We start from the raw sequence: 21747 nt of genomic DNA on the forward strand, positions 1-21747 counted from the left end.
CTTCATGAATAGAATTATATTTCTTCATACTTTATTTATTTTTGTATTTGCAATCTACTTTTTTTTTTATCACTTTAGAATTTATTGTAAACAATAACATCGGAATCAAAATTGTTGGTGTGATCAATGATATAATGAATTAATTAATCATCACATATAAATATATATTAAAGAGGTGACTAGAATAAAAATAAGTGTATTGTCAATTACATCGTTAAGATTCTGAAAAATAGCCAAATCTTTCGCACCCAAAATATTGTTTTCTTTTGGTACCTTATCATGATGGCAAAATGCCTAGGCCTTTTCCGATTTGTATGTTATTCATAAAGCTCTCATCTAAATAATACTATCACTTAGAAAATAATTTATTGATTCTTTTGAATAGATTATGGTTTCAAATATCAAAATTTGTTTGGTAAAGAAAGTTAAAATGGATAAAATGATTTTTTTCCCCATTAAAATTCTCTTATATGAAATCACATAATATACACACTAAAATCATATGAACCATACAGCTTATAAATAGGTGATGTCATTAGTAAAGAGGATAAATGTTACAAATAATAATATCTAAACTTTGGCGTATCAAACAAGTAGTTTGGGACTCACACATCATTCCTTACCTATCTAAATAATAATACACGTATTGCCTCATGTCACTATAACCAAGTTTCAATTTTTTGTATTTATTTTTGAGGTGTATATATATATATAAATATATATTAATGTGCTTCTTCATCACGGCATATCTATCTCCATTTATTTTTTATTCCAAATATATATGTAATGTAATAAAAAGCAGTTACAAACAAACAATAAAATAGAATGTGGGTAGCCATTTGTCAATGAGCTAACTAATTAAAGCTTGACTTCTTTGGTAAGTCTTTTTTTTGTCAAGAAAAAGGGCAAAAGTCGAAATTGTATTCACCAACAACGATGGGCTTAGTTGGTGTACCAACCATATACATTGTGAATGTGAATTGGCCAATGTAGATTTGGAAAGTCCTCTAATTACTATGTTATTAGAAATTTAGTAATTTATCTTTTTAGTTAACATTTCTTGAAAAAGGCGTGCGAAGATATGAAAAGTAAAATGGATTGAATGAGTTATTAAGCAATTGTATTAAAAACAATACTAATGACAATAATAACTTTGCAAACCTTGGACCAAACTTTCAACACCGAGCCACAAAGTAATTCACAATCTTGACTCGAAACTGAAAACTCAACCCCCATTTACGACCTAGGATCCAACCCTTACTATAGACACGACCCGACTCTTGATTTTAATCCGAAGCCAACTGTGACCCAACTTTCTCTCTTAATTCCTAACCTGATTCCTTATCTCGGTTTGGGACTCAACTCCTGACCCTGGCTTAGGACCCCAGACCACACCCTAACCACAATCTTAGCCCTAACCTGGCTCCCAAGACATGACCCATTTGGGACCCAACTCCCAACCCTTACTTGAGACGTGACTGTTGACCCCGACTTGAGACATAACTCTAGCTCCAGACCCAGTACTAGAATCCTAACCCTGATTAAGGACTTGACTCTTAACCCTAACTTGGGACTTGTCTCTTGACCCCTACCTGGTTCCTATTGACCTAGGGGTCAACTCCGAACCTCTATCTAGAATTCGACTCCCGACCCTTTCTTCAACCCAAGACCCGACTCCCGACCATAAGTCAGACTTCGAACTTGATCAACCCTGATTTAGGGTCAAGGTTAGGTCATGGTTCAACGTCAAGGTCTATTATCTCAAGCCCAGATCAAAGTTAAAGTTAGGTTCTGAGTTGGCATTGGGTTGTGGTTGTGGTTGTGGTTGTGGTTGTTACTAGGGTTGGTTATCGAGTCTATGGCTAGGGTTACAGTATGGTCAGGGTTCAGGTCATGTCTTGGAACGATTTTGGGGTGAAGTCAGATCTCGAGTTGTGGTTGGTATAGGGGTATGGGTTGGTGTTAACGGTCGAGGGTCTAGATCTGTTATCGTAGTATTGGTGTAGATTAATACCTAAATGCTCTTAAGACAATATTTTCTTCTTACTAACCAAACATCACAAAATAAATAAGACAAAAAAAAACATTTTCTTCGTGAAAAACATTTTCCTTCCTACCAAACACACCTCTAAGTAAGATTGTTATAATTATATGAAAACTTATGAGCAGATATTCTTATATATTACTAGTAGTAGTAGTATTAAATTGTTGCTATTATGTAACTAACTAATATCACAGAAAATAAATTATATATTCTCACTACTCTTTTTTCTTTGAAAAATATCCAATTGCAAAGTTAAGTGTTTTAACCAATTCATGTGAATATAATCAAATTTCTTAATTGATTAATTTTGAAAATAAAAAAAAATATTTCAGCTGATACTCTAGAAAATGGGAAGTAATTTTTCTTCACTCTCTCCATTTTCAAGTCTGTTCAATATCCATTAACTCTCTCCTTATAAATTATTAATCAGTATATAAAAGTCATCTAAAAATATAATTAATTATTTTTTTACAATAAACGAAAGTTCAATACCTTTTGAAGACTTACTATTACCTAGTGCAGTAGTGCCAAATCCAAAGGCTGCTGAAATTTCAATAGTTTTTGGCTCATAGATAGTCAATTAAATTAGGTAAACAATAACATCATTACTCTTTTGATCAAAGAAGCAATAACAAGCATAGCTATGAGCACAAGTTTTCGCCGCGAATCAATAAAATATTTATGCTATAAAATATGATTTTTTTTTTCACCAAATCCATTCTTTAAAAAAATGCATGATGAAAAATAGATTTACATTGAAATAGTAGAAAACTTCCTAATTTTTCAGTACGAAGATATTACCATATGTTTTTTTCAGTATGATCTATTCAATCGAAATAGCAACAACTCAGTCACATTTTTTAATGAGAAATTTAGTAGGAAAATAGTAATTTTTTGGTAGTGAGAGAAATGGATTTAAGCTATGTTAGTTACTTAATAAGTGACCTATTTGTATAGATTGGTTTTGTGTTACTTCACTTGGTATTTGGTATTAATTTATATTAATTCTGACAAAATTTAAATTTACCATAGAAAATCTCACATTAAAAATAAAATATTTTTTAATAAAAATAATTTCATACTCATAACTCAAAATCTAAAAGCTCTAACATATCATTCATTCTATTATTATATATCATATTAAAAAAATGGTGGATTGTACTGGGCCTAAAAGAGTGATTTTTTGCTACTCTAGTCAAATATAATGGCCACTGAACCCAAGTTTGACATTGACTTATTGACCAGTCAGAAAATGGGTATTTACTGATAGAATATTTATAAACAATTTGCCATTATGGACCATTGAATCTCTTCCAATTATTTAAATAATTTTTTTGTTCTAGCTAAAAAAATTTAATCGATTTTAATTTTGAAACGAAGAAAATAACATTGAGATTATATTCCCTAATTAAATTATATAATAAGCAATTAAATATAATTAGAGTTTATTTTAAATTTCGAACGCCAAATAAAAGAAATAAAAAATTAAGTGGAATACTTAGCTTACCGGCTCCATGTTATAAAATATTCTCAAACTTATTCTTTATTCATTGTCCCCTAATTAATAATCTCTTGCTAACTAAGAAACACACCATTAATTTTGTCATTTATAGAAATGTTAGAAAACAAATAAACGAACATATCCAATAATCCAAAATTAATTAGAACGCCACAATTATGATGGTGGTTACATTGATTTTTCAAACAATGACCTCCTTGAAAGCTACTTTGGATTCTGTTTTCATTATTAGTACATGCTTAAGCCATAATAATATTTAGCCTCGTTATTTTTTTTTATTATGCTTTGATTATTAATTATTATTATTTTTTGTTCATTTTCTTATGAAGTTAATGTTAAATACAACAATGCCATTATTCTCTTTATGGTGGGGGGTGTTCATAGAAAGTGGAAACTGTTGTAAAGAGAGAATTCTTTGAAATTTTAATATTCAATCTTATAAAAAAATAATATTCAAGTAATAGTTATAAGTCATTTATAATAGTAGCTTAATAATGTCTTGAGCTGAAAGGACTATTCTACCCTTCTATGTTATATTTATCTTGAAAAATGTTGAGAACTACTACTCCCAAAAAAACACACAAATATACGTATTCGCCAAGTAATAAAGAAGGGTGTCTGAAATATATTTGAACTTTAACCGAAATTATTGCATTATTTAAAAGTATATTTTAAAATGTATATATGTGACCTCCTATCTAGAGTTATGATGATAATTAACATGATAATACAATTGAGTTTATTAATTATTAATATAACCTATTGATCTCCTATCTAGAGGTTTACGAACACACTTTTTTTTTCTTTTCTTATTAATCTTGTAATTTCCTCTTTTTGAATATTACTAACGAACCATATATAAATTTAATAATTAAGCATACAACAATTAAATTTAAAAAAAAATCTCTCACATGTAAATCTATCACTTGTTCACATGTTAAGAAATAAGCAAAATACATTGTACACAAACTAATAAGCCAATCCATGAGATTTAGTTTCAGATGAGAAATGTTCAGTTGTCTATAATTTCTATAAATAATTGCTCATGAGCTAGCATCTATGCACACATATGTACTTGTTATTCTGTCTGCTTTATATATATATATATATATATATATACACACACACACACAAAATCATGTATACAAGTAAGTATAGATTCTATTTAATCAATCTTCAATAATGGTAAAAACTTATCTATATCGGGTAGTTACATCATATTAGTGCAGCTTATGATGAGTAATTTAATGAAGTAATATACATGTTAATTAATCATAACTGTTGGTGTTTATTGATTTTAATATTAAAATTAAAATATTAAGTACATATGTGAGTGATTATTTTAAACTGTAATTTATTATATTTGTGATATATTGCATCAATAATAATTGAATAAATAAAATATATATTCAAGCACATAACAATACACATATTGATTTGATATAAACTATTTTATGCGAATACAAATTTTCTCTTCAATAATGAATTACTTTGTTCCTTTTTCTCCCTTACAGCTGCAGAAACTAACGATATTGTTTTGTGTTTATTTTTTTGGAACCTATATGGAAACTGTATAGTGTATAGTCTAGTGAATAGCAATACCATTCTTTTTTATTTGTCTTTCCTTCTCTGATTTTAAAGCAAAGTACAAAATAACTAGACTTATTTTTTTTTAACCCTCCAGGAGCTCCACATTGATTCAAACGTACAATCGAGGTCCTCTTATCATCCGAGCAGTACCCTCTTGTCAATTAGGCATTCCTTTCGGAAAACGACCTTCGACTCCCCTTGTTTGGATTAAGGCCCAATTAGCTTCCAAGGCCCATTCATTATCTATTATAAAAAAAAGTTGGAAAAAATATCTAATAACACTAATATTCCTACCACATTTATAAATTCTCCTTATAATTTGATATAATTACACACTGTCTTACTATTTAATAATATCATATCAATTTTTTGAATTAAATACACCTCGATACATATATTATTTCTATCAGATACACTTTGATATACAAATGTATAGGGACAGAGGCGAGGAAGATAGGAGGAATGGGAGCAAGCGAGGGGGAAGGTGAGCGAGCAAGAGTTTTGTATCCCAAATACATGATAATCACATTCGGTACATGTATTCAAAATATTAGATACATTTCAAATACATAGGGAGAGAGAGTGAGCAAAATAGGAGAGAGGCGAGGGAAAGGGTCATATACATTTGAATCCACTTAAAAACTGAAACAAATTACACCTATTTTTAATTTAATCGCATGTATCATAGATACATGTATCTAGGGGACAAAATATGACACAAATTGTAATTTCAAAATTGATGAAAAGACACATAATTAGATTCTTAAATAATGATATTTATGTTGTTTGCCATAATCAATTAACTTGCTCAACTAAATACTCTATAAACTATAATTATCACAGAGTTTATACATACTCTGTGATAATATTACAAATAGTACTAGTTAAATACTTAAAAAAAAAAATAAGGAAAAAACATAGAGTCAGACCCCTTGCTCTACCTTAATGTTTGGATACAATATCATGACAACTCTTAAGTAGTGATGTATCTCCAGCTAGTTGCCTCAACTTCTGAACAAATACCATTTTTGAGATCTTGTTTTTCTATAAATTATAGAATTCATATAATCAGTAATCAAATACTTGTTATACTTTACAGTAATAAATTTTATAATCACAATTTTTTTTAAAAAATAATAAAAATATGTACCTGAAAATCTTCATAGTTCTTTGTGATCAAAACCATTCTTGAAGGATGTAAAAAATTGGAAAGCACACGAAATAGATTTGAAAATTTTATACGTGGTGTAGGCTTCAATGGAATCTTGATTTTCAAAGAGTTACCTAGAAAAATAGGAAACTGTGTACGTTAAAAATAATTATATTCATTTTCGAATATATAAGTTGTTGTTCTAAATTATTTGTCTATTTACAAAATCAAAATAGAATGAATTAAAATTTCCATATTTTATCATTACAATTAATTCTTTTTTGAAAGTGTAAACATAGTAAAACTATCCTTCTTATCAATAATTTCTTAAGGAACATGTAAAAGAGAAAATGAACAACTTTGTATATGTTCGCTTTTACTTGTCTACTATTTCAAAAACAAATTCTAACTTTTACACATCAAGGAAAGGAAAGACAATTATTTGTTTTCATGTTTTATCTTTTACATTAGTTACTTATTTTCAAAAAAGAATTCAAGACCTAGAACAAAACATCAATTCACAAGGGATAGTGTAATATTATAGTCACATCAACAATTATTTTCTCAATGGATTCAAATTTCAATGTGACAAGTAAAAATGAAAACAACAAATTAATTACTTATTTCCAAAAAAGAATTCAAGACCTAGAACAAAACATCAATTCACAATGGATAGCGTAATATTATAGTCACATCAACAATTATTTTCTCAATGGATTCAAATTTCAATGTGATAAGTAAAAGTAAAAACAACAAAGATATATTTTATATAGGAAAAAGGGTTTGATATATCCTTCAATTTTGTCATTTGGAGCTGATATACCCTTCGTTATCATTATACAAACGGCTTATATATACCCTTTCCGTTACAAAATGAGCACTCATATACTCTTCATTTGACGGAAGTTAAAAAATTAATTTTAAATTTACATTTTTCACATTTAATTTTTTTTTAAAATTATTTATGGATATATATGATTTTTCTATCAAAGTTCTAGATATTTTAACTTTTTTTCATACATAAATTTTTTTTTGACTTCTTTTGTTATAATTATTTGAGTTTCTTATTCTTATTTTATTTTTTTTCTTTCCTTAGTTTAAAGAAGTAAAAATTTAAATAATTTTTTTATCTATATTGTAATTTGATTTTTGTATTCGAAGAAAAAAATTTGGTCAACTACAATAAATTTTACAAGAATATTAGTGAAATATAAATAAATTTGATTATCAAAATAATAATTCTAAATTAGTTATTGAAACAAAAAAAATATGTTCGACGAGGATAAAATTTACTCATATGGAATTATATTTTTTAGAAAAAATAATAAAAAATTAGATTAAAATTATTATTTTTTTCATTTCCGTTTAGAGGAAAAGGATATATGAGAATCATTTATATATAAGTAGGGGTATGTATGAGCCACTTTCATAACAAGGGGTATATCAGCTCTAAATGATAAAGTTGAGGAGTATATTAGAGCATAACAAGAGGTATATCAGCTCTAAGTGATAAAGTTGAGGAGTATATTAGAGCATTTTTCCCTTTTATATATATCATATTATATCAATTTCGTTCTTTTTTAGCAGATAAAATAATATAAAAATAAATCGAAAAAATGATATCTAAAAATGAACCGGATAGAAATAAAAAGCTTGAATGTCTACATTAGCATAATAATTTTAAAATAACCAAATTATGCATCTTAAATTGCTTACCTAATGATAATGGACCCTTGAAACTCACTAGAAAATTTGGTAAAATATGAGAATTCATATTAGAAGGCCAAATAATGTATGTTTTAGGAGCCAAATAATTGTCAACTCCAGAGTCAAAATCTTGACAAGTTGGTTGAAATTGTTTGGATGAAGCCTCAATTACTTCTGTATTTCCTAATATTACTCTGCAAAGTAACATATGTCTTAATCCATTCTCATCTTCCACTGCCGAAAATACCCTTCAATCCAATAAAAAAGTCAAATAAATAAATTAATTAATCTTAAACATTAGAAGTAATCAAATGTCTAATTCGATGTTCATATACTTAAGAGTTAACAATGACTTGTCCAGGACTCTTGATATATTTGTTTCATTTTATATACATCAAATATATCATTTCACTGTTGTTGAAAATAGTTTAAATATATACATCGTTATATTTTAGTTTAAAATATACCATTTTTATTATAACTTAGCATATATACTTCAAGCTTAAGATCACACAATTCAATTAAATATACCATTTTTTAAAAACCACTAGTTTAATCCCATTTATTTGGAGTCATTTTATCATCATTTTCTTCTCTAGAAATTACATTTGAATTTCTTTGATAAGTCTGTCGAAAAATATAAAATTAGCTAATATTTGATTTTTAACATGAATTTTCTAGTGAAATTAAATATAAAAACTCAAATTGTAAATAGTATTGGTTTATTTGAAGCGAAAACAAAATGGTATACTAAAATTAAAAGTATAACACTTATTATATTTAAATTATTTATGATATGTAAAGGGACGTTTGACTTTTCCCAATTTATATATTATGTGGCGGTGTGTGATCTGTTGTTATGTTCAAGAAATATGACACATGTTAATTTTGACAGATATTATGACAATAATGTCATTGAAAAGTATAAAATTAATTTCAAAAATAGAAAGATGAAACAAATATAAACAATAAGTTACTAAAATGATTAATTTCTTACCCATCGATATTTGCAGGATATAGATGGACACCATTGCCAAAACAATCCCCATAATTAGGTTCCATAATTGTTGAAAATCCATGTGAAATAATATTACAAATTTCATCTTTGGCAGAACCAAACCAAGCATATTTAATATTAGCATCTCCACTACATTTTTTCCGCATTGCTTCGGAATAAATACGAAAACTTTCTGACCTCGCTTGCCCTAATATAGTTGAACATGAATTCTTATGTATAGCCACAACTTGAATTTCATTTCCCAATTGTCCCATTCCACTAAGAAAACCTGCCTTAATCAAATCATAATCTTGGTCACCTTCTTCTAGTTTGATTACTTCATTGCTCTTCAACGACCTAAATCAGTACTAACAAATGTAACATACGTGAAAAATAACTTGAAAGAAATTAAAATTCTGAATTCACTTCTGACCTGAAAGGATAATTTGTCTTTGGACTAGGAAACTCGACTTCGGAATCAGAAGAGAACAACATTTCATGGTTCTCTATTGTCATGGAAACTTGATCATCATTTCCAAGTTGATCCATCTTTAAGAGCAAGCAATATGAAATTAGAAGAGTGAATTTATACTAATAGTTGGAGAGACTTAGGCTATAAGAACTTGTTATGGAATGGACATATATTATGAGACATGAGAAAATAAAATAAAAACAAGGTGAGAAGAGGGAGAAATATCTAACCTCGTGAAATATCTAACCTAAGATTTCGTCTAACATTAATTTTATTATTCGTGTACAATGAATAACACTGCTCTTCTTTTAATCACAAATCTTAGATTTTTACGTATTAAATATAAAATTATATTAGATATTCAATATTTATTAAATTAATTTAAAAATATCGAACGCTGAAAAAGAAAAGGACAACAAAAAGAGTGGAAGAGAGGAATGGGGCGTGGCCGTTCTCAAACCAGTTAATTTGTAGTTGAGGTCTTCATGATTTGATTTTAGACCATATCAAATTACATTTCTACCCTTTGTTTCATAGATAATTTTTTTTTCTTTTTGAGTCATTTAATTTTGTGATGTGATGTATTGATATTTATATTTGTTTTTTGTAGCAAAGGCTATTAATCAACCACGCAATTCCATATTTAATGGAACTGTTGGAAATGCATCTAAAATGAAAATGTCTTTATTGACTAAGAAAAATGTCGAGATTATATTTTGGATATTAATATAAAGAAAATGACAAGAGTCTTCCTTCAAAAAGTTAATACGTCATAAATCATAAAAATGAGTCGAGTATGATAATTATTTACTATTATAAGATGTTAATTTTTAAAATCTATATAAAAGACACAATGCATTTTCTTTTAGACAAGGTGACCAAAAATAGAAAATCTATTCGATTTTTTTTTTTAATAACATATGTTGGATAATAATGTTTTTTTGAATTTTAAATATAGGAATATGGCTGTTTAAGGAAGTGAAAAATCAATTTAATTCAAATTTAGTTGCGGCGTGGCCGTTCTCTAACCGGTTAATTTGCAGGTGAGGTCTTTGATGATTTGATTTTGACTAATTCAATTACATTTCTACCCCTGTTTTTCATATTTTTTTTGTGTTGTATTGGTATTTCATATTTTTATTTACGTCAAAAATTTTAATAGCAACGAGGAGTCAATTTTACACCTTGTTATTCCATTCTCTATTTTCTCTTTTCCCAACCACTGTTTTTTTTAAAATATTTTTATTTGAGTCAATACCAAAATTATTTTCGTTTTCATAAGTCAAATAAAAATGAATGTAACACATGTCTAGATATATACGGCTCAAAAATATATATACAACCTTAAAGTACAATAGAGAATATGTATCCTATTTTCTAAAGTTCGGAGTATATTTTTTTTTTTAGTTTAAAAAACCTAATTAGGTTTATATATGACAGTCTATCAAAGTTCAGCGGACATTTGATCTCTCTCATACATTTTCTTTGACTTGTTTAATTCAACGCCTAATTTGAGTTTTAAAAAGGTCATAGTTGATAGAATGTTATACGTGCATAGAAGATAATTGATATTCTAGAAATCAATCTTGGTCACTCTAGTGAAAAAATGAGAATAATGAGTACATCCTGACAAGAATGTGTATTAATATTATTAGGAAAAAGACTGAAATATGTTATTGAATTTTCAGAAAAGACTTATCTTATCAAAATGGTCTTTGGTCAAAGTTAAGAATCCAAAAGGATGACTTTTTTGTTCCTTTTATAACATTTAACTTGGCTTCCGAACCTTTTTGTTCCATTTATGAACCTTTGTCAAAATTCAACATGAAATTTGTTTTCATTTATTTCATACAGATTTTATCATCGAGTATATTGCATTAAGAAACTAGCTAGATGTTAAATATTTTTAAGCACTATGAGCTAATGTGTTAACTTTCCCATTGTTAGTTAATATAGTTAGGCTGTTAGTTTTCCTATTTTCTGTTAATACAGTTGGTTAGTTAGTTTAGCATGCACATGGTTAGTTAGCTGCAGATTCTGTTACTTAATATGTGTGTGTTGTAAACGTGAGTGGAGTGATTGGAGTTAGTTAGAGGAATTGCTGCACTAAGTTTGCATTTATATACAGATCACATGTAAAATCTGCACTGATGAATGATAAGCTTTCCCTTCTTTCTCTTCTTCTTCTTCTTCAAACTTAACTTGTTTCTAGAAGCTACAATGGAGTAATTTCAAACTCGTAGCTAGAATTTTGTCATGGTATCAGAGCGAGGCTAGATCAGAACAGTGTAGGCTGTGAAGAAGACAAGGCTGAGTATAAGCTGTGAAGAAGACAACTGAAGAAGACAAGGCTGAGTGTAGGCTGTGAAGAAGACAACAACAGGCAACAATGGTGGCTGGAAGAATTGATCCAAATGATCCACTTTATATAGGTCCATCAGATGCTTCAAGTGCAGTTTTGATTCCTATCAAACTCACAGGACCTGAAAATTATGGAGTATGGAGTAGGTCCATGAGAATTGCTTTAACAGGGAAGAGGAAAATTGGATTCATTACGGGAGCTTGCAGCAGATCTCTGTATCGAGATGAGTTACATGAACAATGGGAAACATGTAACGCAATTGTGCTATCTTGGTTGATGAATTCAGTTAGTGAAGATCTTCTAAATGGAATAGTATATGCTACCAGTGCTTATGTAGTTTGGCAAGACTTGAAAGAGAGGTTTGACAAGGTTAATAGAATGAGAATCTATCAATTGTACAGGGAGATCAACACAATCTCACAAGGTACTGATTCTGTTTCATCATACTACACAAAACTGAAGAACTTGTGGGGGGAATTTGATGCACTTATGCCATCTCCTAGCTGTGCTTGTCCAAAATCCAAAGAATATGCTGATCATCTGTACCAGCTTAGGCTAATTCAGTTTCTTAGTGGGTTGAATGAGTCGTATGAACAGGCTAAGAGGCAAATCTTGCTAAAAGGTGTTACTCCTACCATTAATCAAGCTTATGCTATGATTATAGAAGATGAGCTGCAACAACAAACAGCTTGTATGACTATTGGTAACAAGGTATCTGATGTAGTGGCTATGAATGTTAACAGAGGAAACAATTATAATCAAGGAAACCAGGTTAACAAAGGAAGAAGATGTGAACATTGTCAATATACTGGGCATACCAAGGAGAATTGTTACAGGCTAATTGGTTATCCAGCTGACTGGAAACACAGGAAAAGATCTGGTTTTAATAATGCAAAGTCAGGTCACATGCATTCTTCACCTGGAGGAAATAACCATAACATTGTTGGAGAAGTTAACAATACATCCAAAGAGAACTCTGGAGAAGCCTCTTCTAGTCATCATGAAGTAAACAATGCATTTGTTGCTAGAGGACATGCATTCACTGATGGAGAATACAAGCAAATAATGGACATGTTAGGGAAAGATAAGAGGGAAGTAAAGCAGGCCAACATGACAGGTATGGCAGATTGTTTTTCAACTAATGTTGCCTCTCATTGTTGGATAGTAGATTCTGGTGCTTCTCATCATATTACATCAAATGAACATTTACTGAAAAATAGTAAATGTACAGCTAATTCCCACCAAGACAAAGTGAACTTACCTACAGGTGACAAGGTCTCCATAACACACATAGGAGATACACATTTGTTTAACAATGAGATGATCAAAGATGTGCTGTGTGTACCTGAGTTCAAGTTCAACCTGTTGTCTGTATCACAGTTAACTAAGGAACTGTCTTGTTTTGTTTCCTTTTACCCTGAATTCTGTATATTTCAGGATCTTTACAGTGGCAGGGTGAAGGGGATTGGTAGGGAAGAAGGGAGCCTGTACATATTCAGAACTGATTCTGACATGAAGAGCAAATGTGAAACTCAAAGTCCTCAGAAGATTGTTGCAGAGGTATCACTACAAGATTGTGAACTGTGGCATAGAAGGCTTGGTCATCCTTCAAACCAAGTATTACATTGTTTAGACATATTACATAATAATAAAGACAGTGATCTACTTACCAGTTGCACAGTGTGTCCATTAGCTAAACAAACTAGATTGTCATTCCCTATCAGTACATCAAAGACCTCTAAATGCTTTGAAATTGTTCACATGGATCTTTGGGGACCATATAAGGTTCCCACATTTGATAAGAAATACTATTTTCTTACAGTTGTTGATGATTACAGCAGATATACTTGGGTACATTTACTACAGCTCAAATCTGAAACTATAGTAGCTATAAATACTTTCTTTACATTGATAAAGAATCAGTTTGGGTGTGTAATCAAGACTGTAAGGTCAGACAATGGAACAGAATTTTTCAACTCTCAATGCAAAGGATTGTTTACAAGTCTGGGCATTGTACATCAGAGTAGTTGTCCTCACACACCACAACAAAATGGTGTAGTGGAGAGGAAACATAGACACATATTGAATGTAGCTAGAGCCATCAGATTTTAGTCTTGTATGCCACTTAGATTCTGGGGAATTTGTGTTCAAGCAGCTGTGTATTTGATCAACAGACTACCATCATCCAATCTTCATAACAAAAGTCCATATGAGAGGCTGTTTTTTAAGTCTCCTAATATCAGCCATTTAAGAGTGATGGGCTGTCTTGGTTATGCTTCTGTTATTCCTAGGAATGATAAATTCTCAGAGAGAGCAAAGCCTGTGATCATGATGGGATATTCAGAAACTCAGAAGGGCTATTTGGTAATGGATATACAAACTAAGAAGTTCCTAGTGAATAGAGATGTGGTATTTCAAGAACATATCTTTCCTTTTGCCAATTCAAAACCTTCACAAGCACCTGTTAATGAGTTATTACCTGATAGCCTTGAAGAAACAAATGATTCAGAGGGGACAGCACATGATGATTGTACACAGATAGACACACAGATTTCTACTAGTTTGAGTGATGTTCCTGATGAGATATTGCATACTCAGCATGAAGAGGTGCTGATCCAAGACTTAAATGTTGATTCAGTGTCTTCTAGAAAGTCATCTAGACCTACCAAGCCTCCCATTTGGATGAAAGATTATATGACTACTACTCTTGGACAGAATAGTAAGTATCCTCTGGCAAATCATCTTAGTTATGATCATATGTCATCAAACTATCATAGCTACCTAGCTAACTTTTCAGATTCAGTAGAACCTCAAACATTTGGCCAAGCTTGTAAAGATCCAAAATGGATTGAGGCTATGAAATTAGAAGTTAAAGCTCTTGAAGATAACAAAACATGGTTGGTGGTTGATTTACCTTTAGGTAAACATACTGTTGGTTCTAAATGGATCTACAAGATCAAATACAAAGCTGATGGAGACATAGAAAGATTTAAAGCTAGACTTGTAGCTAAGGGTTATAGTCAACAAGAAGGATTGGATTATCATGATACATTCTCACCAGTTGCCAAAATGGTAACTGTTAGAAGTGTAATTGCAGTGGCAGTTTCAAAAGGATGGTTTCTTTACCAAATGGATGTATACAATGCTTTTTTACAAGGAGATTTGGATGAGGAAGTATATATGGAGATGCCTGAAGGTTTCAGATCTCAAGGGTCAACCAAAGTTTGTAAATTGCTTAAGTCCTTGTATGGACTTAAGCAAGCATCCAGACAATGGAATATCAAATTGACTAACACTTTGTTATCTGCAGGCTTCACTCAAAGTTCTTATGATTACTCATTGTTTACTTTGAAGAAGCCAGAGGGGATGGTCATTGTACTGATCTATGTTGATGAGTTATTAATCAAAGAAGCAAAAGAAGTATTGCATCAGAAGTTTAAACTCAAAGATTTAGGAGAACTCAAATATTTCTTAGGAATTGAGGTGCTAAGGTCCAAAACAGGTGTTATCTTGAATCAAAGGAAATACATATTGGAGCTTATATCTGATACAGGATTGAGTGGTGCAAAACCTGTGAATACACCATTAGAAACTAACTTGAGGTTGACATCAGTAGAATTTGATCAAACTGCTGGAATACAAGGAGATGATGAGCTAATGGACAATTCAGTTTATCAAAGATTAGTGGGAAAATTGATGTATGCTACCATTACAAGACCTGACATTAGTTATGCTGTGCAAACTCTAAGTCAATTTATGCAACATCCAAAAGGGTCTCATTGGGAAGCAGCTATCAGAGTGGTGAGATACTTAAAAGGAACAGTTGGTCAGGGCATATGGCTGAAGGCTCAACCAGCTACAACATTAACATGTTGGTGTGATTCAGACTGGGCTGCATGTCCTAATACTAGGAGGTCAGTAACAGGCTACATAGTGAAATTTGGAGATTCTTTAGTGTCTTGGAAGTCCAAGAAACAACAGACAGTGTCTAGAAGTTCAGCTGAAGCTGAATACAGGAGCATGGCTTCAGCAGTAGCAGAAGTGACATGGTTGGTAGGGTTGTTCAATGAGCTCAATGTACCAATACAAATGCCAATCACACTATGGAGTGATAGCAAATCTGCCATTCAGTTGGCTGCAAATCCTGTGTTCCATGAGAGAACCAAGCACATCGAAATAGATTGTCATTTCATTAGAGACAAAGTCAAGACTGGATTGATTCAAACAGAGTATGTACACACACATCAACAAATTGCTGATCTATTAACCAAAGGACTGAGTCAGGCTCAACATCTTCATCTGTTAGGCAAGCTAGGTGTGCTTAACATACTGCACCCTTCAGCTTGAGGGGGAGTGTTAACTTTCCCATTGTTAGTTAATATAGTTAGGCTGTTAGTTTTCCTATTTTCTGTTAATACAGTTGGTTAGTTAGTTTAGCATGCACATGGTTAGTTAGCTGCAGATTCTGTTACTTAATATGTGTGTGTTGTAAACGTGAGTGGAGTGATTGGAGTTAGTTAGAGGAATTGCTGCACTAAGTTTGCATTTATATACAGATCACATGTAAAATCTGCACTGATGAATGATAAGCTTTCCCTTCTTTCTCTTCTTCTTCTTCTTCAAACTTAACTTGTTCCTAGAAGCTACAATGGAGTAATTTCAAACTCGTAGCTAGAATTTTGTCATAATGCATGTTCTCAAATAAGTAACATCACAATTCAATATGTAATTAATATTATTCGTTTAATACAATTGGTACATCGCTTAAATACTATACAACTTCATAAATGAAAAACTTGTTGTAGTCGAAAAACAAGGGAAAATTTTCTTTTCACACTTTGATAAACTCCGTCTCATCATATCGCTAGCAACTTTATCACCTTCGTTCTCACGGAATTTACAAGCTCTTTTCTCTGGTTCACAACTAAATATTATATAAACGATGAAATTAGAAAACCAATCAACGTACGATATCTTGAAAAAAAAAATAAGAAAAATTATTTAAATAATTGTTTAAAGGCCCATTAGTTAATGCATCAAGTTGTTTATAAATAATATATAGGTAGGAAGCTGTACCTTAAATAGTAGTATTTGGATACAATTTCATGACAGCTCTTAACGAAGTATCTCCAGCTATTTGCCTCAATTTTCGAACGAGTACTAATTTTGTGATCTTATTTTTCTATACATTAAAACACTATCACATAATTACTCATATAGAATAATAATAAATTAAAAATTTTATCACACAAAATTAGATAATTAAGAAAAAAAATTCACCTGAAAATCTTCATAGTATTTTGAGATCAAAACCATTCTCGATGGATGTAAATATTTGGAAAGCACACGCAATAAATCATGAAACTTTATACGAGAATTCGGTTTTGGAGGAACTTTCTTGATTTTCGTAGAAGCACCTAAAAAATAAACAAAATTATAACATAACATTCTTTGGATATTCTCATATACTAATTAAACGTGGGATCTATCGTTTGATACATAATTAATATTTGATATCTGCATAATTCATATTCAAATCAGCTATCAAACGTAGACCCCAAATTACTTTAACATGATATAAAACAAAGTCATAAATATTGAACTGCTTACCTAATAAGTAACTTGGAGTAGACCTAAAACTTACTAGAAAATTTGGTAAAATATGAGAATTCATATAAGAAGGCCAAATAATGTATGTTTTAGGAGCCAAATAATTGTCAACCCCAGAGTCAAAATCTTGACAAGTTGGCTGAAATTGTTTGGATGAAGCCTCAATTATTTCTGTATTTCCTAATATTACTCTACAAAGTAACATATGCCTTAATCCATTCTCATCTTCCAATGCCGATAATACCCTTCAACACCAAAAAAAAATAAAAAAAATACAAATTAAAACTGTGACATAAATTGAAATAGAGTACTATACATATATGTATCATTGCTTACCCATGGATATTTGCAGGATAAAGATGAACACCAATACCAAAACATTCTCCTGATTTTGGTTCAGTAATTGTAGAAAATCCATGTGAAATTATGTTACAAATTTCATCTTTGGAAGAACCAAACCAAGCATATTTAATATTAGCATTTCCACCACATTTCTTCCGCATTGCTTCGGAATAAATACGAAAACTTTCTAACCTCGCTTGCCCTAATATAGTTGAACATGAATTCTTATGTATAGCCACAATTTCAACTTCCTTTCCTAATTGCCCCATTCCACTAAGAAAACCTGCCTTGATTAAATCATGTTCTTTGTTACGTTCCTCTAATTCGATCATCCCATTTTTCTTGAACGACCTGAGATAATCGAATCAAAATATTATTTATTATTTCGAGTATCAGATGATAATGTAGAAGTGAAATTAATGAAATGAAATTTTGAATTCGCTTCTGACCTGAAGGAATTATGATATGTTGAACTAGGAGGCTCGACTTCGGAATCGAAAGAGAGTAACATTTTTTCATTATCTATTGTCATGGAAACTTGATCATTATGATCTCCAAATTGATTCATCTAAAAAGTAAGTAAGACATTAGATAAATAGTTGGAGAAACTTAGGCTCTAAGAAAGTGTTATAATTCCATTTATTACAAGACTTAAAAAAAGCCAAAAAAGGTAAGAAAAGGAGACAAAGAAGAGAGAAAAAGGAGAAAAATCTGACCTCAGATTTAGAAGTTTTTGTCAACTTTTGTTGTAAAGAAATAATTTATAATAAAAAGAAGTGGAGGATTTTATTTACTTTTAATACTTATATTTCTGGAAAGAGAGGAACGTGTCTGTGTTAAGGAAGAGAAAAATCGAATTAAATTCTTAATTTCATGTTTTTAATTTTGCTAGGAGTATATTATTCGATTGTCCAATTGACTTTTCAAATTATAATTTCTCGATATTGTTCGTTTTCCGTGTTCACACATGATGTGAATTAATTCAATAGTTACGTGTTAGCAAGTAACTAGTACGTATAATATAAATAACTATAATTATAAAATGTTTGGTTTTAAAAAGTATCAATAGAGAAATTCAGAGTTTGCCATTTTTTTTAGGAGTTGTGTCTTGTTTGAAAGGTTAGTTTTTTTTTGAACGGGTGCGATTTATCGAAAAGATTATGAATTTTTTGAAAAATTGTGATTTTTTCTAAGTGTTGCTAAATTTTTAACGTACTTCCATGAAAAAATATCGGCCATTTTATTTTGGAATTTTTTATTTTTAAAAAATTCATGGGCTATAGCACACGAAAATCGTTAAAATCTGCCTTTGCATGTTTTGAGACTGGTTTTGAACTTGAATATGCACCACTTTTATTAATGGGACGAACTTTTTCTTTTTTTAAGGTCTTAATGGACGTCCATGAAAATTTTTGGTTATTTTGTTTCAGTATTTTCGTATAAAAAATCAATGGGTTATAGCACACAAATATTAGTAAAATTTGCATTTGCCTACATTGGGGTTCGTTTGAACTTCAAAATGCACCACGTTTTCCTCCATGACGAACTGGTTCAATTTCTAATGTCTTAACAGACACCCATAAAAATTTTTAACAATTTTGTTTTGGAATACTTGAATCAAAAAAATTCATGTATTATAGCATACGAAAATTGAAAAAATATGTCTTTGCCTGCTTTGGGCTCGTTTGAACTTGAAAATGCATCATTTTTATCCCCAGGACGAACTGGTTCCATTTCTAAGGTCTTAATGAATGTCCACATAATATTTTGGCCATTTTGTTTATAGATTTTTGGATTAAAAAAATTTATAGGCTATAACACACGAAATCGAAAATATCTTCCTTTGAATGCTTTGTGGCTCGTTTAAACTTGGGAATGCACAATTTTTCCATATGGGGTAAACTGGTTCCATTTCTAAGGTCTTAAATAACTTGATGAAAATGTACGACCATATTGTTTTAGGATTTCCAATTAAAAAAATTCATTGGATATAGCACATGAAAAATTGAAAATCAATCTTTGTCAACTTTGGGGATCGTTTGAACTTTAACATTACACCATTTTTTCCTGCGGTATGAACTGGTTCCATTTCTAAGGTGTTAAGAAACGTCCATGAAAATTTACGGTCATTTTGTTTTGGGATTTCCAAATAAAAAAATTCATGACTATAACACATGAAAAATTGTAAACTCCGTCTTTGCTTGCTTTGGGGCTCGTTTAAACTTGAAAATGCACCATTTTTAGCTGCAGGAAAAATTGGTTCCATTTCTAAGGTCTTAAAAGCCGTCCATGAAAAATTTAAGTCATTTTGTTTTGGCATTTTCGGATTAAGAAAACCTATGAATTATATCACACTAAAATCGGTAAATTTGTCTTTGCCTACTTTTGGGCATGTTTGAACTTTAAAATGCATCATTTCTTCCCCAGGATAAATTGTTTCCATTTCTAAGTACTCAAATGATGTACATGAAAAATATTGGTCATTTTGTTACAAGATTTCACGATCAAAATAAATTTATGGGCTATAACACACGAAAATTGATAAAATCTACCTTTGCATGCTTTATGACTTGTTTGAAATCGATTTTTCTCTGCGGGATGAACTGGATCCATTTTTAAGGTCTCAATGTACGTCCATGAAAAATTTCAACTATTTAGTTTTGGGATTTCCAGATAAAAAAAATCAATGGGTTATAAAAAATCAAAATCGGTAATTTTCTTTGCCTACATTGAGACTCATTTTAAACTTGAAAATGCATCAATTTTTTCTGCGGGAAAAACATTTTTCATTTCTAAGATCTTAACTGACATTCATGAAAAAATTAGGCCATTTTGTTTTGGAATTCCCGAATCAAAAAAATCATTGGCTATAGCATACGAAAATCGATAAAATATGTCTTTGCCTGTATTGGGCTCGTTTGAACTTTAAAATGCAACATTTTTTTCCTCATAACGAACTGGTTTCATTTTTAAGGTCTTAACTGACTTCAATGAAAAATATTAATCTTGTTTTGACATTTCTGGTTTTAAAAAAATCATGGGCTATAGAACACGAAAATCATTAAAATCTACTTCTTCATGCTCTGATATTCGTTTGAACATAAATATGCATCACTTTTCATCGCAGGATGAACTTTTTCTATTTTTAAAGTCTTAATGGACGTCCATTAAAAATTTCAGTTATTTTATTTCGAAATTTCTAGATAAAAAAAGTAATAGGTTATAGCCCACGAAAATTAGTAAAATCTGTATTTTTCTACTTTGGAGTTCGTTTGAACTTCAAAATTCACAACTTTTTCCCGCATAACGAACTGGTTTCATTTCTAATATCTAAGTGAATACCTATGAAAAATTTCAGTCATTTTGTTTGAAAAATTTTGAATAAAAAAACTCCATGGATTATAGCAAATGAAAATAAAAAAAATTGTCTTTGCCTACTTGGGGGCTTGTTTGAACTTGAAAAATATTTCATTTTTCCTCGCGGGACGAACTGGTTCCATTTCTAAGGTATTAACAGACGTCCATGAAAAATTTCAACAATTTTGTTTCAAGATTTTCGGATAAAAAAAATTCATGGGTTATAGCATACAAAAATTTTAAAAATCATTCTTTAACTACTTTGTGGTTCGTTTGAACTTTGAAATGCATATTTTCCCCGCGGGACGAACTTGTTTCATTTCTAAGTTCTCTAATGACGTCCGTGAAAACTTTCGGCCATTTTGTTTCAAGATTTCGCAATAAAAATAAATTCATGGGTTATAGCACACAAAAATTGATAAAATCTATCTTTGCATGCTTTATGACTCATTTGAACTTGATAATGCATGATTTTTCCTCGCGGGATGAACAGATTCCATTTCTAAGGTCTTAATAGACGTCCACAAAAAAATTTGGCTATTTAGTTTTGGAATTTCCGTATAAAAAAATCAATGGGTTAAGGCAAATGAAGATCAA

At 30.5% G+C, this 21747-nt stretch overlaps 1 protein-coding gene and 1 pseudogene across 1 annotated transcript; both read right to left on the reverse strand.

Moving 5' to 3' along the window:
* Positions 1–5866: 5866 nt before the first annotated feature.
* LOC107018524 lies at positions 5867–9698 on the reverse strand (annotated as a pseudogene).
* Positions 9699–16535: 6837 nt separating this feature from the next.
* On the reverse strand, positions 16536–18417 carry LOC107018525 (probable inactive poly [ADP-ribose] polymerase SRO2). Its single transcript, XM_015219028.2, is given in 7 exon segments — positions 16536–16765; positions 16918–16960; positions 16963–17023; positions 17122–17258; positions 17452–17696; positions 17788–18144; positions 18243–18417. Coding segments are annotated over 7 exon segments (1122 nt in total). The 5' UTR covers positions 18362–18417; the 3' UTR covers positions 16536–16605.
* Between the last annotated feature and the right edge of the window lie 3330 nt (positions 18418–21747).

The sequence above is a fragment of the Solanum pennellii genome, chromosome 5, assembly GCF_001406875.1.
Source record: "Solanum pennellii chromosome 5, SPENNV200".
Taxonomy (NCBI): domain Eukaryota; kingdom Viridiplantae; phylum Streptophyta; class Magnoliopsida; order Solanales; family Solanaceae; genus Solanum; species Solanum pennellii.